This window comes from Heteronotia binoei, chromosome 8 (genome assembly GCF_032191835.1).
Source record: "Heteronotia binoei isolate CCM8104 ecotype False Entrance Well chromosome 8, APGP_CSIRO_Hbin_v1, whole genome shotgun sequence".
Lineage (NCBI taxonomy): Eukaryota > Metazoa > Chordata > Lepidosauria > Squamata > Gekkonidae > Heteronotia > Heteronotia binoei.
Genome location: NC_083230.1, coordinates 83,144,205 through 83,168,864, shown reverse-complemented (window position 1 = coordinate 83,168,864; position 24,660 = coordinate 83,144,205). Strand labels below are relative to the sequence as shown.

At 44.3% G+C, this 24,660-nt stretch overlaps 1 protein-coding gene across 2 annotated transcripts; it reads right to left on the bottom strand.

Moving 5' to 3' along the window:
• Window positions 1-5: 5 nt before the first annotated feature.
• CBX6 (chromobox 6) lies at window positions 6-9,485 on the bottom strand. Of its 2 annotated transcripts, none has more exons than XM_060245440.1 (5): window positions 9,222-9,485; window positions 9,034-9,077; window positions 8,737-8,802; window positions 8,517-8,583; window positions 6-2,459 (listed from the first exon to the last, which is right to left on the bottom strand). In XM_060245440.1, the coding sequence occupies exons 1-5, from the start codon at window positions 9,288-9,290 to the stop codon at window positions 1,545-1,547; spliced, it is 1,161 nt and encodes a 386-aa protein (XP_060101423.1). In that variant the 5' UTR covers window positions 9,291-9,485; the 3' UTR covers window positions 6-1,544. The 2 variants fall into 2 exon arrangements, with proteins under 2 accessions (XP_060101423.1, XP_060101422.1); XM_060245439.1 differs by having other exon boundaries at window positions 6-2,513; window positions 9,222-9,483.
• Between the last annotated feature and the right edge of the window lie 15,175 nt (window positions 9,486-24,660).

The following is a 24,660-nucleotide window of genomic DNA, read 5'->3' as shown; positions in this document are numbered from 1 at the left end:
ATGAATTTAGCCTTATGGACAGCATAACATGCAGACAAGCCCTTAGAGTTATTCTTCTCTCACACACACACATTCACACATAAACACACCTTCTGCCCACAGTGTAGCAAAGCTTACAAACAGCAAAACATCCAATAGTGTACACATACACGCAAACACACACACACCATTAACGGCACAGAACCACATGGGATAGGAAATTTCCAACAAGACTGGAACACTATAAAATGACTGATAGACCATGAAATAAATGTTTGCAGAAATAATTTTACTTCTGCAGGGGAATCTTGGACAGTAATAAATGCATTTAAAGTCATTAACACCTTATAAATGATGACAAGGAGAGAGCAAAAGCAGCCATACTATTACCTGCTTTCCAGACAGGGTGTTAAATTTCCATCAGAGTGAATACATGAAGAGCAAGGTGTCATGGAGAGGTGGATGGGAGGGAGAGGCTAACATACACTCTGCATACACACACAACCAAGATCTAAGAGATAGAGCAAGATTTTACAACAGGTTCTTAGCACCTTTGGTTGGCAATTGTAGAGGCATTTGAAATCCAGGGAACTGCAGATATGAATAACTTCTAGCACACCTGCAGAGAGATGTAGGTGGGAAAGACAGAAGCAAACAGACCTTTCTTTGCCCATTCCACTGCAGGGACAATTATCAAAGTACTAGTAGATCTCATCATACTGGGGCAGCACCACTGCACAGCACTTCCATATCTCCCAAATAAAACAGCTTTTCTTCATTAGCAAGTTTCAAGAAGGGGATCCAAATGCCACAGATTGAGGCGGAAGGAACCGTGGAAGAAGAATTGGGCCAAGGCTCAATAAGGCTGAAGAAACTCTGGTTTGACAAATTAACTGTGCACAGGATCAACAAAGTGGTGCAGGGGGTAGAGAATGCCCAAGCTGTATCAAAGTGCCACCACAATTACCAAGTTAGCACCTCTAAATATGCAAGGTGGAAGAGCCTATTGGCACACCCACAGTTAGGACATCCACATCCACAGAAGTCCTGTAGCCACCCCAGCCCAACCACAACAATCTACTTTCTCACCTCCCCTTCCTGGCAAACTTCCTTCTCCCACCACTGTTCATCAGCCTATGAGATGTTAGATATGAGAAAGCTGTCAGGGGTGAAACTGTGGAAAGCAGGAAAACAGGGAATACAGACCCTGTGTGTTTGGCTGAAGGATTTCTCTCTTGTTCCATTCAACTGGGTGGAAAAATTGCTTTCTTCCTAACATACCTCATCCACCCAAGTTCCTATTTTCCAAGTTCCATTTCAATGTGGTAACCCTTAAAATGGAAGATGTAATATCCCACCACAACCCCTAGCAGCTGTGCCATTATGGAACTTCAAACATATCCATTCCAGTTCGTCCACTACCATCTCAAGTTCCAAGCAAAAAAAGAGAGAGAAAGAATGGACAAGAAGGAGAGGAGAAAATAGGCATTCACACCATGCATGACTGTGCAGCCGAGCCTCCCTGTCCCATTCCCCCCAACCCACTGCAAGAGGAATGCAGCCTCTCACTTGCTGCCGCCGCCTCCTCCTCCTCCAGCAGCAGCCACCTTCTCGAAATCCTCAGCATTGCAGAATTCCTTGATGGTGACCGTCAGGAGGTTGCTGGTGACATCAGTGACCACCACATTAGAGCAAGGGGACATTTCGGGGCGCCAATCACCAGCTTCCTGCTCAGGATCTGAAGAGGAGGGGGATGAGGGCATGTGACCCCCTCCACCACCTCCAGAAGGAGACCGCTTGCTAATGGCTGCTGACTCAGGTGGAATTGACAGATCAAGGACCTCCGACTCGCGCCAGTCGGGAATGGCAGGGCTCAGTGTCTCAGGAAGCAGCTTTGGTGGGGAGTCGTCTGGATCAGATGAGGAATGCGGAGCTGGCGAGGGGCAGTCAGAGGAGCTGGAACTGCGGGCATCATAAGCTGTGGAACCCATGAGCCCACAAGAGGCACCCTGGGAGCTTCCGGCCTCCGTCTTCCCCTCAAGAGATGGGGCTGGAGCTGATGGCTTGCTGTACAGAGGGAAGTTTCCAAATTTCATGTGACGGATCTGGTTGCGAAGCATGCTCTCACTGAACTTTTTGCTCTTGCCAATGACACGGTTTCGTGAAGGGATCTTAGGCCGAGTCAGGCCTCCTCCCCCACTTGCAGCTTTCCCACCCTTATCAATAACCTTCAGATTGAGGATGATGCGGCTCCGCTTCGGTTCACGAGGCTTCACTTTACGGTTGATAATGCGGACGGTCTCAGAGAAAGGAGAGACAGGAGGACGTATGCCACTGCCCCCACCCATTCCCCCACTATTCTGGGGGTCTGGGCGAGGCAAAGGGCGCCGGGACATACGGTGGCACCGCCGAATGTCCTTCTTGAGCCGATGCACTGCAGCACTGGAGTGGAGTTTGGGTGAGGATGTGCTAGAGCCAGGCTTGACAGAAAAATGTACATCCCCAATGTGTAGGGCCTCCGCCTGGGCCCGAGCCTGCAGTGGGTGGGAGAAAGTGAAGGGGAAAATAAATTAGATTGGAATAAAATATATTCTGAATATTATGATGCAGGCAGTTTGGATGGCTGCAAAGTAGGGGAAGCAGAAACGGAGTTTAGTAAGAGCATGGACTATCAAGTCTAGCAAGTCGCATACCCCAAAAGAATGAAATTGGTAGGCACTTAACATAGCATAAAAATGAGAGGTTTAAACATTTTATTGTATTGATTCAGAATATGCAAAAAACAGGAGGATACATTCTCAAAGTACGCTTGCTGGTTAACCCTGGGATTAGAATACACACTTCAATTAATATTGGGAGCATTACATTAGCATAGTGCAGTACAGCCTAAATGAGAATCTATCAAAGCTTCATGTATAAGCTGCAGGAAGTGTTAAAGACTGGCTATATAAAATATAGGCATTTTTCTCTGTAAACTGCAGTACTCAGATGTTGAGGTGAAAGCAGTTAAAACATGTTGTGTATTTCTCAAACGAAATACTACTAAGTAGAGTAGCTCAGGGAGATCTTCCACAGGAATGGGCAAAACCAGAATCTTATAGCATCAAAATGGTTCTAACTCCTTCTCTCCCAACAATTAGGAAAGCTACTGAGCTTGGATTAGATTAACAAACATTAATGAAGAAAGACTCAAGGAAATGCACTCTGGCATCACCACTGATATATTTAAATGTACAATAGGTGGGAAATGTAGACTGGCTGCTGTGTATGGAAGACCTGAAAACAGCTTTGCATTCAACTAACAGAATAGTCATACTCCATGCTGAACAGGCTTTAAGAGGCTGACTTTGGTAACAGAGGTGTGAGCATGTGTGTGTATACATACACACCAGTGTAAAGGTACAAACAGACAACTCCAATTAGCCGTTTAGATACTTTGTTCGCAAATGAAGCTGAGTTGGGAAGGGTCTGTGGCTCAGTGGTAGAACAACGGTTTGGCATACAGATTCAATCTCTGGCATCTCCAGCTAAAAGGATCAGATGATAGATTATATGAAAGATCTTTAACTGAAACCCTGGAGAGCTGCTACCAGTCAGAGTAGATGATATTGACCTTGGTGAACCACAGGTCTGATTCAGTACAAAATCTCCATGTTAGGGCAATTTTTGCTTATTCTGAATAATGCTACTGATGTTTTAAAGGATGACCTTTACTCTCTGCAACTGTCATGCTATTCAATTGTGTTTCTTTACACACAAGACATGATATGAAACTCTAGGGGTGGGATTCCATCAACTGTCTTCACAAGTGCAAACCAAGGGGGAAAGGGTTTTTTAAACCAATTCTCCACTCCTGTGCCCAGCCTCTGATTCCTGCTTTATGCTGATCTTGGGTCACCTCTCCCACAGGAATAGGATTCTGAGGGGTATTTTGGATTACAGCAGGAGGAAGAAGGTAGTCACACTGTGCTGATGGAAATCTTTCTGTCAGTGGAGATTTTCAGCAAGATCCAAACATAAATATGCTGAAGAATAATTTTACTACTTGCTTTCCCTTTTATCTGGAATTTAAAGTTACTAGCATCCTACATAAGGAGCCCCACAACCTAACAAGAGAAACAAACAGAGTGTACTCAGGCATATTCATTCATGAAATAGTTCATCTATGTTTGTGTTTATACCAAAACTTCACTGGATCAGGAAGTCCAGCTTCAGTAAATGTTAAACAATGTGCTACAAACATGTGCAACTTCAACTTCAGCTGCAGAAGTCTGGATGGTTGTTATTTTTTATACTTCCAAGCACAGTTCACAAGAAACATAACCACTGCAAAGAAACAGGTTTTCTTCCATTAAAGACTCATATTGCAGCAAGCAGTTTGTACGTCTTAGCTTAAAAAACAAAACATAGCCCACCAAATGGAAACTTTGGGTTGCTTCACGGTGTTTTCTTTGTTAGTTTCACATATTTCAATAGACCAAAAGCTCCATTTTTATCTTTGTGGGTTTAGAGGAACTTCACTCTGTGCTGTGGTTTTATATGCCATTGATTATTCATCCTAACTGTCACTTCAACACAGTGGCTTGTGCCTCTAGATATGTATCTGCTAAACAAGAAAAAAACCCCACTAACTTGCAGACCCATAAGTTGTACAGAAAAGTCTTTCATTAGTAGCTCCTATCATTCACCCCATTTCCTCTTCACACACCAAACACACATTAATAGTGAAATGCTGCTAGTAATTCAGAAAATAAACTTCTAAGTAGAAGCTGACTGGGATATCAGTGATAGCCAGGGATGCTTTCTGCTCAGATTCCATAACTGATGTTCTGTCTCTCCCCACCTGCTTACTTATTGCCATGAGAATTGTTTTCTCTGAAGCAGCCTCAGCCTCAACCACGCTGGACAGTGGCTAATTGCCAGCCATCTACATGGCCAGTTTACTCTCTTTTCGCGAGTACAAAGTCCATTTCCCTAGGAGTTATTTATACAAGTTATACTAGTATTCATATAAATGTCCAATGTGTTTTGAAAGTAATAAGCTGTCTCTATTACTCCTAAAGCAGAACTTAGAAATGGAACTCGATAATACATAAGGAAATAAATTTTAAACATATATTTATACTTTAATTTTTTTCCTTAGTAGGGACTCAAAATGGCTTACATTTTTGTTTTCCCCTCTTCCATTTTATTAAAAAAAATTGAAGAGGTAGGTTAAACTGAGAGTGAGTGAGTGGCCCAGGGTTACTCAACAATCATCCATTGCAGAATGGGGTTTCAAGCCTAGATCTCCCAGATCCCAATCGAACACTCTAAGTACTACATCTTACTGTATCAATACAGCAGGTCTACACGGCTTCCCCTGAATATCTTGTTGATAAATCATCTATTTCCTCCATTTTGGGTTTCTACCATCCTACACCTACCACAGTTGGGCTGCCTCACTTCTGAATGATTTCTCTTGCTTGAGAACAAAGAAATGCCACAGAGCGAGAATGCAAGTTCTAAAAGTATAATTCCAGCTAAGGAATTACGAGATATGAAAAGCAAAGCTGATTTTAAATGAAGAGGGAAAGTTTCACTTGTCAAGGCATGCAGTCCTTCCCCCTATTTCTTTGCAGATTACAAGCTAGATCTTGCAAGCTGCAAATGGGAAATTCCCTAGTGACTGCAGAAAACTTTGCTTGCTGCCGATCACTTGATTAACACTTCCTAGTTCACATCCACCTGCTTTTGCATTTATTATTTACATGGAGACTCTAGAGTTATATTCTTTGTCACGCAAAGACTTCTGTTGCATAGTGAGCACAGGCAAACCAAGAGCTTAAATACGGTTAAGAGTGTACCAAAGTAGCCTCTCATAAACAAAAGACAAAGGAATGAAAAGTAAAATGGTCATGCTAGTGTACCTAACAGTATTTTAGTCTTCATTGGCCTTACTTCAATGATATTTTAGACTGTGAGTCTACTGGATGATATCAAAATACATCAGCAGGTCGCCTGAATTTAGAGGGCCCAGGTACAGATTGCTAGCAAATGGAAGTATTGCCATTATAGCTCAGAGTAATGGTGGATAAGCCAACCTGAAGATGGAAAGGGAAGAGCTCCTAGCTGCTATCACAAAGGCTGGTGACAAATACCTTTCAGAAAGGGGTTTTGGCTTGGTCTTCCACTATAACCATAGGCCAGACAAGCCTCCAGATCAGGGGTGGCCAAACTTGCTTAACATAAGAGCCACACAGAATAAACATCAGATGTTTGAGAGCCACAAGACATGAACTTCAGGTGTTTGAGAGCCTCAAGGCAGGCAAATAGATGGGGGGAGGGAGAGGTGGAAAGAAAGCAACTTTAACTGCATTCTCCAAATCGCTGGTTGGCTTGGAGAAGTGATTTAAAGAGAGAAATGCCTTCTCCAAGCTGGCCAATGGGACAATGGGGGCTTTGAGAGCCATATGTGGCTCCCAAGCCACAGTTTGGCCACCCCTACTCTATATGCAAATTCCTTGTGAAACCTGCTATAAACAAGAATCTGTAGAACATGACAGCTTATTCAAGCTTCAAATAATTTATTTCTATGACCTCTGTGGTCAATCTACTACTATTTGTCCACTGGATATTTTTTCTCATCATATGGCAAAGGAATGTTCTTAGTTTCATTTTATAATACTGCAGGTATCTCTGGTATGTACCAACTACTATTTCCACACCGCTAACAAAACACTATATTAATTAATATAGGGATGGCCAACTAATGGACAGGATCCATCACTCAAAGCAAGTTTATATGACCCTTGGAGGTCTACCAAACTTCAAATGAGGGACAGTTAACTTTGGCTAGTTTCACTTATAAAGAAACACAAAATGTTCTAAAGTTGTAAGAAAAAAATCTGTCACACTTCAAACTTATACTTCTCTTATTGATTTTTCAGTTCAGACTGTATGTATTATATGCAGTGATATATTTGAATACATGTCCTCCATTACTGTGACTTATTTAGTACTAAACTCCTCTTACAGAACCTGACTTCTCATGATGGTATCAATTCATGCAACAACCTACAATTCTGGTCCCAAAGACACTGTGCGAAGATCTAAGTAGCCTATAAGAATCTATATGCTGGTGTTCCATGTTTTAATACTACACCAGAACAACCATGGTTTTCTCCATCACTACCATCAAGGCAACTTTTAAAAAATATTCAACTAATTTGAGTGTCAAATCAATTAAACATCAGACCATTTACTTAGGAACCACATCTTAGACAGACATCTTTGCATATCCCAGATAAATATATTAAATCCTTCACTAGGAAGAGTGACTGAATAATTCAGTTATTAGGAAGTCAAGCAAGCAGGATTTTTCCAGCCCTGAAAAACTGCCAATAGCTGCTTTAATTCTGCATTTAAGACTCTCCTTTCCATGATGGATCTTCCTTTCCAAACTGACAAAAATTCTGATTTAAATGCCAGCTCTGCAAACCCTCCAAGGGTCATATTTCTGCCCATGCTTCTGAAATTAAGATCAGTAAGAGAGTCTGGTGTTAAAGGAACCGAAAGCATGTCTTTCACATAGCAGCTAACAGCTTAGCAAGATTAAGAAAGGATTTACATACAAACTTTGATACTTCTGCCAACAAAATCAGACCAGGGTTAGAGACCCAAGCTATAATTGCAGAAGCCTTTGGTTTGCCTGGTTCAGAATGTTTAATTTTGGAGGAAGTGGGTAAGATGACAATTAGTATCAGGAAACTCTGGGCAATTTAGTTATGATCTGCAGCTTTTTTCATGTTCTCCATCTCTGTCACCTTGAGAAACCTGAGATTACACCATTCAACAACACTCTATTACTAGTTGGCACAGACTATGTTCAAAGCTCTGCACATGTACTAGCTAAGCTAACAAAAGTCTACTGAAGGAGGACAGCAAAGTTCTGACCTGTTTTTAGACCAAGAAACAATTCAGCCCCTTCCCCCAAATCAATTCATGCAATTTTTCAAAAATTGACAGTAACAAAAAGAATCCTTCAGGAGGAATTCTGATAATTTGTGAATATCTCAGTACAACAAAATAGAAACTGTCATATCCTAAATTAAGCTGCTTTTTCAATGATCATAGGAGTCTACATATGCTTATTTTTGTTAATGCCAGTTTCCTTTTTTAAAGTGCTGCAGTAAATTAAGAATGGATTTCAAAGACACAGATCTTTTTATCCAAGAGTAATAATTGCTGAGACCACAACTCTGTTCAGAAACAGAGTACACGGTGTTAGCTGGAAGTAATTTTGCTTTTAGCCATGATGAAGGATACAAAAAAAGAGATTAACAGTATAATCCTACACAGAACTCCTTCAGACTAACTTTGCAAAGGACTTTATCATTCGAGGGCACACCTCCTTCCTAACTTCCAGTATTCCTTGCTGCACATACTCCTAAAAAGCACCCACTCCCTTTTCCTTACTTGTGTTTGTTTTCTTTAGAATCATGATGGTAGCACCCTGTAAAGATCAATTTGAGACAAACTATTCAAGTCAGAGTTACCTTCAGCAGAAAAGTTTTAGGCTTGGGTCCTCTCTTCTTGGGCCCATACAGTTCACGTTCACGTTCCCTTTGAAGAAGGAAAAAAACAATTTTTAGTGAGGAAAAGTTACCAGAGTTTAGTTGTTAAACTAGCACTTTAGCCTCTCAGTCCTGGCATGAAAACTTGCAACAACTCTTAACTATCCCTCCCTTTGTTTACCAATGATAATCTTAAACTCACTTTTGTTCAAAAGCTGCAATCAGACGGGAATCAAGGATGTTCTCTTCAGGTTCCCAAGTACTGTACCTGCCAAAATGCAGATACACAGTTACAGACACAAGCAAAAAAATAGAAAGTCATTTAATACATACTGAGGAGTGGGGGTGGGGGGGAGAGAGACAGAAAGCACCCCTGCAGGCACAGTTTGTCTATACACCCAAAGAAGGGACGGCATAGCATTAGCCCAGTAAGCGGCCCAGGAGGCGGGAATAGGGCTTCATACAGGCAGAAAGAGAGTCAGACGCCAGGATAACTCACTTGATAGCCCAGCCTTTCCATTTCACCAGGTATTCGATGCGACCCTGAAAAATATGGAAAATTGAGCGGGAGGGGCATGGGGAACGAGAGGAGCAAAAAGGCAAAGGGGGAGGGGGGAAAGGGAGCAGGTTAGAGAGGTGGCAACGGCAGCAACCCCCGGGCCGGGCCCTCGCTGGGCCGCCGCTCACCTTTCGGATCCTCCGTTTGATGATGGATTCGGCCGCGAAGACTCGCTCGCCCACTGCAGACAGCTCCATCTTTGCTCAGCTTCAGCAGCAGCAGCACCCACAGCCCATAATAATCCCACCCGCCACTGCTGCTCCTTCTTCTTCCCTTCCTCCCTCCTCAGGGCTGTCTGTGCGGGTGTGTGACTGCCTAACTGACTGAGCGAAAAAGCTGCTACTGCTGCTCCCGCGACAAGCGGCTCGGGGAGCTGTGGAACGGCTCGCGCGAACCCGCACGCAGAGGGGTCGGAAGCGCGCGCTCGGGTGTCTGTGCTGGTACGTACGCGTGTGCGCGTGCATGAGGGGGGTGGGAAGCAGGCGCCGTCGGATAGCGCTGGAGCTCGCGCCCTTACGACCGCGGGAGGGGGGGGGCGAATGTGACGACACCAAGAGCTCACCGTTGCTTCCCTCTCCCCCTTTTTTGCAAATACTGTTGCGTTGCCAAGGCTCTCCACCTCCCCCCCTTTACTCTTCTGGGAACAGCGGAAAATCGGCAAGGCGCAGGCGCGAACTCTTAAAGGGGCCGCGCGTGTGCGAAGCGCAAGAGGAGGTTGGTTGGACGGACGTGCAGAGCGCGAGGACTGGAAAGTACACCGTGCACTCAGGCGGGCGTAGCGCCCCCTCCTCTTTCTCCTGCAAAGGCTTCCCGCTACAACCCCCCCCCCCCTTTTTCCAATTATAGGCATATCTGCCTTATGCTTCTCAGGCTCTCACCATGTTCCTTCTCCAGCGCCAAGACAGTCGGAGCGGCCCATAAAGTGTAGGTTCTCGGGAAGGACGCTTTAATTAAAAAAAAAATGCTAATACTGAATTCCACTAGAAAAATGGGCGCTCAGACAGCTTTCTGGAAACATGAAACAATCGGTACAATTACCCATTTGGAAAAAATAGATCACGTCCAGTCCAATTTCGCAAATATTCAAAACAACATTTTCGTTCTCTTCCTGAGGAACATTAGATGGGCGATTCGGCTTGCGGCCTTGCAAGGCCTGTTTATGTTTTGAAGCTTAAAATACTGAGGGGATTTTTTTGTGTGTGAGAGGGTCTGGCGACCTAAGCTTTACAGTGTCTTTACTAGCTTGCTTGCTCTCGAAAGTTTTCGAACCCTCCAGGCCTTTAAGAAATGTTACACCCATCAGCTGGCAAAATCATCAAAGCCCAGCTCTTGTCACAATTTGTCGCCTTACAGCAGTTGGCCGCCCTATGAAAGCATGTCAGACATCTCTCACCCGATTCAGATTCAGCCTTTGGGGTGTTTATTTTTGGGCAGCCTCATAAGTAAAGGGGGGAAAGGCAGAGATGGGAAAACATACAAAATGGTGCAGAAGAAACAAAATAAGGCCAGCTGCAGCAGCAGCAGCACATCAGACAATAATGGATACCAAAGAAGGGATATTAAAGAAATGGGCTACTAAATACTGAGGATTGATTCACAAGTTACATCCATCTTCTTTCTTCATCCATTTCTGTGAAGAGCTAGCTCCTTGCTCTCAATTTCTCCTATCTGAAAAATGTGTTTTTGGAGCTTCACAAATCATGGATGCTTCCACAGATGACCTTGGGGAGCTTCTAGATGACACATATACTGATCATGTAAATTTACCAAATGTAATCTGAATGTAATCAGGGCTGTACTGAAGAATATAGTAGGTGCATCCTGATGGGCAGGGAATCTCTAACCATTACCTTAGTGTACTTCTGTTGCTAAATAAATCATTAATAAGGGCTGATTCACAAATGCATATATATTACCTAGTGTTACTCAGTAACTTGCAGCTAAATGTATAAACTGTTATGCACTTCCCACTTCTGAACAATTAGAAGTGAAAGGGGCTTGCTCTCTTTGAATTAGAGCACTGGACTCTTGTATATGGCATGCTTTCATTATATTTTCTTACCCTGCTTTTCATTGCCTGTGGAACCAGTACAGCACCTCCTCACACACTTGAGATTTGGTAATGGGTGATGTTGAAAAGGCTAATACTGTAAGTGAAAAGTATAGTTTTCCCCCCTTAAATTTTCCTGATCAAAGCGCAAAATGTGTTCCAGTGAACCAAATTTGCATCTTTCCTAGTCACATATATTGCTCTTAAATGCCTTCTGCTAATTTGCACAATTTATATTTTAATATTTAATCACTTTAACTTACTTGATTTTTTTCAGACTTTGTATATTTACTTAATGAACTCATAGAATCAGTCTGAAAAGTTGAAGGCTAAATAACAGAAGATTAAGGCCCCTTACATGCAAGTGTCAAAAATATTTCACTTTTCAAATTAGTGTTTGAAAAGTAAAACAACAAAAATGTATGCTTTGCAAATAACATTCCAAAGCAAAAGAATTCACTATGAATCCTAGTTTAGTGAGAAAAAAAATCCAGTCAGATTGAACTAATTTGATACCTTGAGTGCTTGTGTGACACATTACAGTTCATCATTACTTTTTGATGAAGCTTGCTAGTCGGTTGCTACCATAGAATTTTAAATCATTGTGACATTTTGTTGATAGGGAACAGATGCAACCTATTGTTTCTCATCTCTCTAACTCCTTATCACTGTCTCTCACCCCCTCAATTCCAGAAAGACATTTCAGAAGGAGTGTAAGTAAATGAAAGGGTAAAGTGATTCATACATTGAAATTCTATCCTCTCCCCCCCCCCCCCAAATAGGGATGTTGTAGGATTCATCAATCTGAATAAAGAATGGATCCATGCCCTGGTATCTTCAAGGTTACACTACTCTTTACAGGGTAACTCCGGCTGGCACAGAACACTTCTCATCAGGAGCCAGGAATATGCATGTTACATCTGTTCTGCAGTTGCTCCATTGGTTACCAGTTAGTTTCAAGGTCTAGGGACTGCTTAATCTACAAACCTCTCAGTATGTTCCAGTGAGACAGCCTTGCTCATCTGAGCAAAGCCTTTACCCAGTCTTTCTCCATGATTGTTCCTACATTGTGGTATGGTTTACCAGAGAACAAGAAAGGTTCCCATACTTCTGTCATTCCATAGACTGTGTAAAACAGAACTATTCTGGAGGGCATTTGCATAAGGTGAAAAGGGATATGCTAAAACAATTCTGCAGGAGGGCATTTTCTATATAGGTAATAAAAGTTTAATTATGCGTAAGTCAGGCAGCCTTCTTATTTACTAGATGTACTCTAGCGTCTGTAGTTCAGCATCCTGTAATTGCAAAATCCAGTTTATTGGCTCTTTGGCTCTTGGTTTTCCAACTGTGAAATCCAGTTTGTGCAATGTATTTTACTGTTCTTTAATATATGTAATCGTTCTTTAATATGTGTAATTTAGTTTTATTGCATTGTTCATAATATGCCGATTACTGTCTTTATTGCACTGTCTTTTATAACTCTGATCTGCTTTGAATCTCAACAAAAAAAGACGGATAACAAATTGAGTAAATAAATTGACTTTTGTCTCTATTCTTTGGAATATTTGGGACATAGATAAGTGGAGACATAGGGTTTCAATACAATGAAAAAGGAGGATTTAAAATTCGTGATGCTGGGTGCCACAGAGAACACAAAAATATGCAATACAATCTGTGGTAAGTGGGCAATCTAAATACAGTCTGTGGTAAGTGGGCAGCTTTCAACATTACGTGTTACAAGTTATAAGATATTCCTAATCATTGCCAATTTGTGCCTTTAGAAAGAGCTCCCAAACCAAGAAGTGTATATGCGTGGGCACATTATAGAGCTTTGGACAGACACTGAGAACACAAAACTGTTTGCCTTAATCTGGATCAGTTAAAAAATGGTAAGCCATTTAAAATAAAAACATTATACATTCCTATCCATTATCCTTTGTTATATTTATCTCAAACACCATTTTTAAAATCATTTTCACCAAACACTAACACACAAATAACAAAATATTCAATAAGACAAGGAAGGAGGAAATAGTGGAAATCAACCCTGCTGCCAACCTGTCTCTAAAAACCCAGCATTATGGAATGAAGCTGTAGTATTTTCTTTTTTGCCCCAAAGTTAATTTCCAGACCACAGGGATATACCTTGTTGACAGAACTCCCAGAATATACATCTATAGAATAACGGCAAATCTCTATAAATTTATTATTTTTATTTACTTTTGATTTATATCCCGCCCTTTCCAACTGGACTCAGGGCAGCTTCACAGGGTAACCATGAGGTTCTCAGGCTAACTTTATTACCGTGGGAATTTAACAAATATGAACATGCATATTCAACGAAGCAAGCCTACAACTTTTTGCCAGTTGCAGCACACACATCACAGGCTTAACTATCAAGAAGTTGTCTATTAAAAGATGCAACTTTCATTTTAATGGAAGTGTCCCTCACACAGTTTTGTAGTGGTTCCAGTCCTACCTGGAGGGTAAGTTTCAGAAGGTGGTGCAGGAGGGTATGCTGCTCAGCTCCTTGGCCTGTCAGTCCCATAGGGTTCCATCTTGTCTCATATGCTCTTCTACATCTACATCAAACCACTGCACAAATTATCTGGAGATTTGGGCTGAGTTGTCACCAGGGCTTTTTTTGTTGCAGAAACTCCTTTGCATAATAGGCTACATCCCCCTGATGTAGCCAATCCTACAAGAGCTTACAGGGCTCTTACAGGGCCTATTGTAAATTCTTGGATGATTGGCTACATTGGCATTGTAGTGCATGTCATGGTTATATCTAGATTAGATACTGTGATGCATTCTACATGGGGTTGCCCTTCAAAAGTGTTCAGAATTTGTGCAGAATCAATGTGTTGTAGGACTATATCACTACAGTTTTGGCCTCGGCTACCTTGGCTCCCTTAGAGTTACCATCGCTTGGAAGAGATCTGACAATACTTTACACACTTTGGCTTACAATTTGTCTCCAGACACAATTCAAGGTGTTGACCTTGAAAGTTCTGTGTGTTTGGAGACCAACATATCTGAAGAACCTGCCCAACCATTATGGTAATCTTCTGAGGCCCTGTTTCAAATGCCTCCACCTTCTGAGGTAAGGTGACCAGCAACCTGGGAGAGACCCTCTTTTGTCATGGTACAAAAGCTCTGGAACTCTCTCCCCAGGGGGATTTATCTGTCCCCCTTCTGTTGCCATCTTCCATCAGTGGGTGAAGACTTTTGCTTTGTTTGGCATTCCCTCAGTGTTCCCTCCTTGCCCAATCTTTTAATTGATGTTTGTATGTATTTTAGCTCTGGTTTTAATTGTTTTAAAGATGTGCTTCTTGCTGGTTTTAATGCTTTTTAAGATATGATTTTAGCCAAATTGAAGGCCCTTATCAAGGCAGAAAGATGGGACATACATTTTGTGAAATAAAGCACATTATCTCCATTTTTTTTAAAAAAGTATCTAATCTGGTAGTTCCTCTTGTTTTAAAAGCACAGCTCAGAAGGATTAGGTACAGCTGCTGTAGACTTCTCAAGAATATCTGGTTTTGTGCTAGTTGGATGTTAAGTTTTTCAAAATGGCCTCATTTTCTGAACCAAAATAAGCATTTAATCTATGACTGCAATTCTTGTACTGTTTTTTTTTTACAAGAGCTATTCAGTCTCTCTCTTTCTTACCACCTCATTCATATTAAGTAAGCTTTAAAAAAATCTCTTATTTCACTAGGTTGGGAAATACCTGCTGACATTAAAAAGACCTTCAGTTTAAGTGAAGTTCAGACTATTGCCAGCCAAATCACTTGCCAAACCAAGTTGAAGCAAACAAAATGGAGTTTACAATCAGTGCTTTAAAAGAAGTTTTGCATCAGCTTTTCAGGTTATAGCATGTTGCATGGATCTGCAAGCCAGGAACAATTTGCAAACAAAACATCAGGTTTTTTTTTTTTTTTTTAGCAAGAATGCACAGAAACGCAGTTCTGGCTGGCTTGGTGTCAAGGGGTGTGGCCTAATATACAATGAGTTCCTGCTGGACTTTTTATAAAAAAAAAAAGTCCTGCACAACATGACAAAGTTCTGCCATAATTTCTATCTGAAACTGTTTTCAGGATCTAGACAAAATTACCTTTATTGGTCTCTTCCAAGCTGGGAATGAGTGGTGAGTCAAATATGCTTCATGAAAAGAACTGGGGGCCATTATTAGAAATGTGAACAATTTGAGATGCACAGATGACACCACATTACTGGCAGAAACTAATCAAGGCTTGACGTGATTACCAATGAAAGTTAAATCAGAAAGTGCCAAAGCGGGATTACAGCTGAACATCAAGAAGTCAAAAGTCATAACTACTGGGGAATTATGCAACTTTTAAGGCTGATGAAATTAAAATGTTAAAAGTTTTTGTATTCCTTGGCTCCATCATTATCCAAAATGCAGACTGCAAACAAGAAATCTGAAGACTGAGACTAGGAACGGCAACCATGAAGAAGCTAGAAAAGATCTTTAAGGATGTCTTGCTAGAGATCAAGATAGTATGAATTATCTTATTCCCCCTTACTATGTAGGAGTGCAAACATTGGACAATGAAGAAAGCAGACAGAAAGAACGTTGATGCATTTGAAGTATGGTGTTGGAAGAGAGTTTTGGTGATAATGTAGAGTGCTCGGAAGACAAAAAAGTGGGTTCTAGATCAAATCAAGCCTGAACTCTCCTTGGAAACTAAAATGACTTAACAGAGGCTATCATACTTTGGTCACATTATGAGAAGTGACTGGAAAAAACAGTAAAGCTAGGAAAAGTTCAAGACTGCAGGGAAAGAGAAGACCCAACATGAGATTAATTGACTCGATCAAGGAAGCCATGGCCCTTAGTTTGCAAGACCTGAGCATGGCTGTTAACAGTAAGACATTTTCGAGGACATTAATTCACAGGGTTGCTGTAAATCAGCTTGACAGCATTTAACACACACACACTAGAAAGTGCCACCACAAGTAGTCTATAAAAAGCAAACAGAGGCCAAAGTGCATTACAATTTTTCCTATGGAAGTGTTTAACAGGACTCTTTGTGGCATCTAGAAAGTATTAATGACAACCAAATGTGTTTAGTCTTTTAAGTGAAGTCTACATGTAGACTTTGCCAAGGGTGCCAGGCTCACTGTAGCACATGGTTTGAAGCCAGATATTGTGTGTGTGGGTGGTGATTTCATACATTATATAAACTTCTATCCTGAACACCACTTTTTCCCTCACTCTTCACTTTTCCTTGATGTTGACTGTGACATTTTGTAGAAGTCTCTCCTGTATTTTGTTTCTATTATCACCAATCATTCCCAGATCAGACATTAATTGCCCAGAGAAAATGAAGTTTTTCTGACTAGATAGCACTGAAGCTGTGCATGTGCTACATTGAACGATCTCATTGCATTATTTTTGCTGCCAAGATCCAGGGACAATTCTTTAGCTCTGTCCCACAAATCTGTTGGGAAGGCAGCTTTAAGCCCCTATGGGGAGACTGCCTCTTTCATCTAGATATCATGAATGCCTTGGTAGGTATGCTTTTCAATATACTCTATTGTAGTGATAAGCAGCCAAGAAACAAAGACCAATCCCAGCATCATAGCTGTTGCTACTAGAGAAGGAATTCCTACTTTGGGTCTCTGTATTTTCATTAAGGATATGTGGTCTATAAACATTCATGAAATCTAACCAAGTCAGAAATACTAGCAAGTGATTCCTTTTCCCTAGAAGCAAAAGCAACAGGGTTTTTTTTGTCCCACATGAATTATCTCACAAATGGTTCTCATTTGTGTGCACAGTGTTTGTAATGTCCCATAGGAACTATGTGGGAAATTACAATTGGTGTGCACACGAGGATCATTTGCAAGATCAAAGTAAGATCTAGATAAAAGTGAATTGGCAGAGCTAAATTGCTCAATGCTTTTTTAGCTTCCATTAAAACGTTTTTTTGGGGGGGGGCTCCAAGACCATTTAAAAATTCTGAAAGGACTTAAAGTTGTCAAGTCTGGAATAAATCTATAGATCTTCTTCGTGGTCTCTGTGCTTCACACCCATGGGATAGAGCGCCTGCGCCGATCCCCGAATCAGTATCTGAAAAGCCCGGGATTTTTCCGCGCTCAGCGCCAATGGGCATGCGCAGGCGTCCCAGTACGCATGCTCATTGGCACCAGCGCGGGGATTCTGCCAGTTCCTTTCTGACCACTGCGCGGAGAGGTTCGCCTTTCGTGTCCCCGGTCGGTGAGATACTGGTTTTTTGCCTTTATCGTTGTAGATAGTCCATTTGTTGTTATAGATAAGTTAGTTAGTTAGGAAAAAAAAGTTTGTGTGTGTGTCTGTCGGACTGCCCTCCAGGGCCTCCCCCCTCGTTTGTTTTCCCCCAAAGTTTTTTCCCCTCAGAGGACTCTGAGCGGGTTTTTAGCAACTGGAGTCTATGGAAAGTCGCTGGGGTTTTTTCAAATGTTGCCGTTCCTGCGGGAAGAAGATTGTCCTCCCAGACGGCCATTCTCTGTGTCTTCTCTGCTTGAGTGAAGCGCACCGTGTGGAGTCCTGCCCACATTGCCTCCGCTTCTCCAAGCAAACGAGGAAGAACCGGGCGGTGCAGCTTTCGATGGCTCTAACCGAATCGGCACTTCGCCCTCAAAGATCGGCATCGGGCCCGTTGGCATTGACCATGGCAGACACCCCGGCCCCAATGGTCACATCAGCCGGTGTGACCCCGGTCGTGACCGAAATGCTGATCGAGCAAGGCTCCTCCACAAAACGATCCCATGACGGATCAGTGGAAACGCCCGCTAAGAAGTGTCGGGATGACTCGGGGACCCGAGCATCTGCCCCGAAGAAGGCCAAGGAGAAGCAGAAGAGGCCCCGCACTCCATCACCATCGCACGACATTTCGGCACCGACTGCCCCGCCGAGGAAGATCCTGGCGTCCTCGTGCCGTAGCCCATCGGCATCGAGAGGCAGTACCCAACAATACCGTCTCTTGATGTCCGAGCAGGAGATCAACCTCACCCAGCGATCCTCGTCATCCGGGTCACGATGTCACAGTAGGAGCAGGTCGATCTCAGAAGTGGAGGCTTCGGCGCCGATGGATCCGTTTCCCCCGATGGAACCCAGAGGCAGATGGGAGCTAGAGCCCTCCATGGCACCACGCCGTTCCCCACCACTACCATCATGATACTATCAGATACTATCCGTATCTGTACCCTCCTTATCAGTGGTATCCACCGAGGGAGTTTGCGGAATGGGATCAACAGTCCGAGGCGTCCTGTATGTTGAGGCTGTTGCACCATTCCCGAAGACCATCGGCATCGATCCCTCCAGAGAGGTGCACTACATCAGCGGCTGAGACTCGGCGACCATCGACGTCGATCCGCTCGCCGATCCGGGAATCGACGCCGATCCTTTCTGAGCACCGGGAGTCTTCTTCATCGGACTCTGAGAGTGGTGCTGACACCCAGGAGGGTGCTTTGGAGCCTTCGCCAAGGTCCCAGATGACCGAAGATCTCCCGATTTCGCCATCGGAGGATCTGAAGTCCTCTCCCTGCCTGTGACGCAACCACAACCCGTCGTGGATGATAATGTCTTTGACATTATGCAGAGGGACACATCCACAGCAATCACTTTGCAGGTCACCAAAGTGATTCTGCAGGCAGTGAAGGAGCCCTGGAAGAAACCATCTTCAACTCCAGTGTCATCCAGAAGGCTGGACCATATGTACAGGGTCCAGGAGACAGGGGCTGAGTTCCTTTTCACCCATCCGAAACTGAACTCAGTGGTCGTCTCTTCTTCATCCAAGGCACGAAAGGTCCACTCATCCCCACCCGACAAGGAGGGAAAGAAGCTGGACAACATGGGAAGAAAGGTTTATACTGCAGGGGCCCTGGGAGTAAAGGTATCTAATTATGCGGCTTGCATGGCTAGATACCAGTACTCTTTATGGGAACAACTCACCCCTCTTCTCTCTTCCCTGAGCGAGGACAAAAAGGCTGCTGCCAGGAAGCTGCAGGAAGAAGGCTTTGCTGTGGCCAAGCAGCAATTGGCTGCAGCAAAGCACATGGTGGACGTGTCGGCAAAGGCAATCACGTCTGCTGTGTGCATTCGTCGGCACTCCTGGTTAAGATCAACAGCCCCGCAGCAGGACACTCGGGCTTTTGTCGAGGACTTGCCCTTCGAGGGGGATGGCCTGTTTAGCACCACCACAGACAGTGCACTGCAGGAAATCGACAAGAGCCTGAAGACCTCTAGGAACCTGGGTATGCAGGCCACCTCCAGGGCTCCTAAGGCGAAGCAGTGGCACAAACCGTGGGCCAAGAAGCCTTTCCAAAAATTTTCGCCGGAACAGCAATGGCGACCTCACTCCACCCAGCCTGACAGACCATTGTACTCAGGCAACAACAGGAACCGCTATGGTTCTCAGGCTACTGGCAAGTCTAAGGGTGCTCGCCCTCAAAAGCAGGGCCTTTGACTTTCTTGTGGCACGTGTCATCACCCCCACTTCAACATCTATCCGCCTCCGCCCTTTCCTACCTGCCTGGGAGTTGATCTCTACAGACAGGTGGGCTTTGTCTATCATAGAAGAGGGCTACAAAATAGAGTTTGTGCAGATTCCGAACCAATCCGTGGTGATCACCACTCCCCCTTCCCCACCTCTGCTGGCGGAGGTGAACAACCTCCTACAGAAACAAGCCATAGAGAGAGTTCCGATGGAGGCCAGGACGGGAGGTTTTTACTCTCACTACTTCCTGGTCCCCAAGAGGGACGGGGGCTTAAGACCAATTATGGATCTTCAGAATCTGAACAAATTTATTCTGTACCAGAAGTTCAGAATGGCCACGCTGCAAACAATCCTGCCCCTCATCAATCAAGGGGACTGGATGGCGACCCTGGACCTCAAGGATGCCTACTTCCATGTCAGCATCCATCCGGAGTTCAGGCATTTCCTCAGGTTTGCAGTGGGTTCCCAGCACTTCTAGTTCAAAGCCCTTCCGTTCGGCCTGTCCACCGCACCTCGGGTGTTTACGAAGATGATGAGCGTTCTGGCTGCCCATCTCCGTCTCCAGGGAGTTGTTGTTTTTCCATACATCGACGACTGGCTCCTTGTGGCGAAGTCAAGGGAAAGTTTGTCAACGCACATTGCCATCACTCTACGTCTTCTTGACACCCTGGGGTTGCAGGTCAATTTGGAGAAATATCACCTTACTCCGTCAAGGACAGTGCAGTTCATAGGGGCTTTGCTGGATACGAACCAGCATCATGCATACCTGCCTTCGCAGAGGGCAAAGAACATTGTTGGTCTGGTACAACTGCTTCAGAGGCGAAAGTGGGGCACAGCACAACAGCTTCAGCGGATGCTGGGGCTGATGGCGGCGACAACAAGCGTGCTACTTTTCGCGAAACTCAGAATGAGAGGCCTACAGTTGTGGTTTCTTCGCCAGTTTCGCCCACTCAGAGACTCACCTCGAAAGAGGTTCACCATCCCAGCTGGGACTCTTCAGACGCTACAGTGGTGGGAGTCAGAGAACAACATCTGCCAGGGAGCTCCCTTCCATCTTCCGACTCCTACTATGACTATCACCACAGATGCTTCCTTGTGGGGCCCACATGGAAGGCCTGTGTGTGGGGGGCCGGTGGCCGCCAAAACTGACTCAGTTCCACATAAACTATCTAGAACTGCTGGCGGTTCACTTTGCCCTACGTTCTTTCTGCCCCTTAATGGCGGGGAGGACTGTAGTGCTGCTTACGGACAATACCACTGTCCTGTGCTACATCAACAGGCAGGGAGGGACAGTGTCTCGTCGGCTCTGCACATTGGCGATGGATCTCTAGTTCGAGTGTCTCCAGTACGATATCTTCGTGAAGGCGGCACATCTTCCGGGGGTCCTCAACATTCAGGCAGACTCCCTCAGCAGGGGTGGGGCTTCCCCACACGAGTGGGAACTGCAGTGTTGTTTTCTGAAGCCTGTATTCCAGCTTTGGGGGTACCCGCAGCTGGATGTCTTCGCCATGGCCGAGAACAAGAAATGCCCCAGGTTCTGTTCCAGAGGGGGAGCGGATCCAGCATCTCTGGGAGACGGACTCCTGCTTCCTTGGGAGGGCCGGTTCCTCTACATGTTCCCGCCTCTGCCGTTGTTGACGAAGGTGGTCAACAAAATAGCAAGGGAGAGACCACGCTGCATCCTGGTGACTCCCTGGTGGTCTCGCCAGAACTGGTTCTCGATCCTGCTCCAACTCTCGAGGGGGGTCTTCTACCAGTTCCCAGCTGAACCGGACCTTCTGTCAGCTCAGGGCGGGCATGTATTCCATCACAACTGCCCCATCTGAAGCTGACAGCGTGGTTCATCGACCAGTAGGCTTCTCTGACAGGGTCCAGCAAGTTCTTATGAACAGCAGAAAACCGTCCACCCGCGCTTCCTATGACAGGAAGTGGCGGAGATTTACCAAGTTTTTAGTTGACCCTTCGGTCTCACCTAGCAGGGTGGGATTGGCGGCAATTTTTGATTTTTTGTTGTCCCTAGTGGATGTGGGCCTGGTTTTCTCCTCTGTCAAAGTTTATTTGGTGGCAAATCTGCCTTCCATGATCCAGTGGAGGGGTACTCCGTTTTTGCACACCCTCAGTCCAAGAAATTTTTGAAGGGGTTGTTTAGGCTGCATCCACCATCAAGATTGCCCCCACAGTTGTGGGACTTGACTTTAGTGCTGGACAAACTAACCCGTCGCCCCTTTGAGCCGATGGCCACGTGGTCTTTGCAGCTCTTGTCATGGAAGACTGCATTTTTGGTTGCCATCACATCAGCACGTCGTGTTGGGGAGCTCACGGCGATGCGGTGTGATTATCCTTATCTTGTTTTTCGGGAGGCTGGGGTTTCCCTGGCGCCGGACATTAGTTTTCTTCCGAAGGTGGTCTCTTAGTTCCACCTCAATTTAGAAGTTTGGTTGCCCACTTTTTACCCTAGCCCCTCCTTGGACGAGGAACGTAGGTTGCATGCTCTGGATGTTAAGCGTGCTTTGCTGTTTTATTTGAAACGTTCAAAGGTTTTTCGTAAGGACAAGCAGCTTTTTGTTTCGTATGCTGCTCCCAAGATAGGTCCAGGATTTCGTCTCAGAGGCTCTCAAAATGGCTCACTGAGACGATTAAATTTTGTTATTTGTTGGCAAAGAAGCAGTTACCTGGGCCTGTTCGTGGACACTCCACAAGAGCGATGGCCACATCGGTGGCGTTCCTGAGAGGCATGTCCCTATCTGATGTCTGCAAGGCTGCCACCTGGTCTTCTCCGCATGCCTTCATGAAGCACTATGCGCTGGACGTGCATGCTTAGCAGAGGACTCGGTTGGGAACTGCGGTGCTGCAAGCTGTTTCTTCTGGTTGACCGTCTTCCCGCCTCCAGGTATGTCTTGCTTGCTAGTCTCCCATGGGTGTGAAGCACAGAGACCACGAAGAAGATAGACAGGTTACTTACCTGTAACTGTAGATCTTCGAGTGGTCATCTGTGCATTCACACTACCCGCCCTCCTTTCCCACTGCTGACGGTCTCCCTCCAGTAGGGGCTTCCAGAGGTCAGGAAGGAACTGGTGGGATCCCCGCGCTGGCGCGCATGCGTACTGGGACGCCTGTGCATGCCCATTGGCACCGAGCGCGGAAAAATCCCGGGCTTTTCAGATACCGATTCGGGGATCGGCGCAGGCGCTCTATCCCATGGGTGTGAATGCACAGATGACCACTCGAAGATCTACAGTTACAGGTAAGCAACCTGTCTTTTCATAAATAGGAACATTCTGTCTTTATAGCAAGAAGCCCCTCTTTTAATGAAAGGGATTTAAAAAAAAATCCGCATCCCCCAAATGGAGCTGTCCCATCTGTTCTGCATTCTGCCACATCAGAATTGTATCCCTTCACTCTGCTGCATGTGTTGATCAAGTCTAAGTTTTTTAAGATTCTGATATTAAGATGCACGTACATGAAAAATATCCTTGGGAGTGATTCCAAGAAATAAGGATAAGTAGCTCCTTAAGACAAGCAAACATGAGGAAGGGGAGAGTTTATGGCTGGGGCAGAGAGAGAGAGACCGTGGTACTCTAGGAAAGATTTGATCACCATCTCTCAGGATAAACAAAAGGAAATACTACTTTATATGGGGAGGGGAGGTATTAAAATGTGGAATTCGCTGTCAGAGGGTGTAGTGATGACCACAGAAATAAACAGCTTTAAATGGGGATTGGGTAGATTCATGGAGGATGTCTATCAATGACTACTAGCCATGGTGACTGAGGGGAACCTCCAAATTCAGACACACTAAGCCTCTGAATCCCAGAGCCAGGAGGCAACGTCTGGGGAAAGCCTTGGACTCCATGCTTTGTTGTTGTCCCTCCAAAGGAGCTTATTGGCCACTGTGTGACAGGATGCTGGACTAGAGGGATTGCTGATCTGATCTAGCAGGGCTCCTCTTATATTCTTATCACATATTCTGCAAGTGGAAAGGCAGTAATTTGAAATGAGAGGACAAGAAACCACCATGAACATACAGAGAATATATACTGCCCTGAATGGTGAAACTACAGATACATTATCTGCCTATGCATTACAAAAACGTTGGTCTAGGGACATAATTCCTTCTTGCTTTGGGTATGAATGGACATGTTCAAAGAACAGTCTGTGTGAGTTGGCAAGACATTACCATTTAAATGTGGTTCCAGAAGCAAGTTCTATTAGATACAGACACTAGCTCAGATTTTAAGAAAGATTAAAGAAACTCATGGAAGATAGGTCTATTAGCCATGATAGCTAAATAGCACCTGGATAGACCGCCTGCTTTAGAATGCCAGATGTGATAGTGGGTAAAACACTTAGGGAGAGCCATCACCTTCATGCAAGTACCCAGACACATCTGACTGGCCACTATGGAAACAGATTCTTGCAGTAACAGGACTATTTAGGAGCATCTGGAGATCAACAGGGAAAATTGGCAGGTGAGAGAAATCCAGACCCTAGTAATACAAGTAGGGTTAATTGCCTACAAAGCTTCAGCCTCATGCCTGGACTGCAGCTGCTCAAGATTTAGCTCTGGAATTACTTAACTGACAGTTTCATAACTTCTGCAGCACTTCTTGGCAAGCTGGCTGCCTTGTTCCAGTAGGCTGATACTGCAAATACTTTGGTTCATTTCTCATACCCCCACCTCTTCATTCAAATAAGTTGAATCAGACTCAACCATGCAGTTAACTACACAGGAGACCTAAGAGAATCCTAATGGTAACACAACTAGTGTCAGATCACATCCATTAAATCTGAATTATTTTATATGTTTGTATTCTGGGAAAATAAATACAAGATGGCTGAGGGTGGATTATATTGCATTTTCACTTTTAAATGTAATATTAAACACAAAAATCCAACCAACAAAACAAATAGCAGAAGATGAAAACATAAAATAGGAAGAACAGGCCACAATAAAACCAGGAATACAGCTTTAACCTCCTTCCTCCCCCAGAGCAAATCATAAGAACCGAT

Bases quoted from the DNA above. Each gene is read 5' to 3' on its own strand.
- CBX6 (XM_060245439.1), bottom strand. From the start codon at position 9,290: ATGGAGCTGTCTGCAGTGGGCGAGCGAGTCTTCGCGGCCGAATCCATC. The intron at 9,078-9,221 runs GTGAGCGGCGGC...CATATTTTTCAG, and splicing joins TCAAACGGAGGATCCGAAAG to GGTCGCATCGAATACCTGGT. The intron at 8,803-9,033 runs GTGAGTTATCCT...GCATTTTGGCAG, and splicing joins TGGAAAGGCTGGGCTATCAA to GTACAGTACTTGGGAACCTG.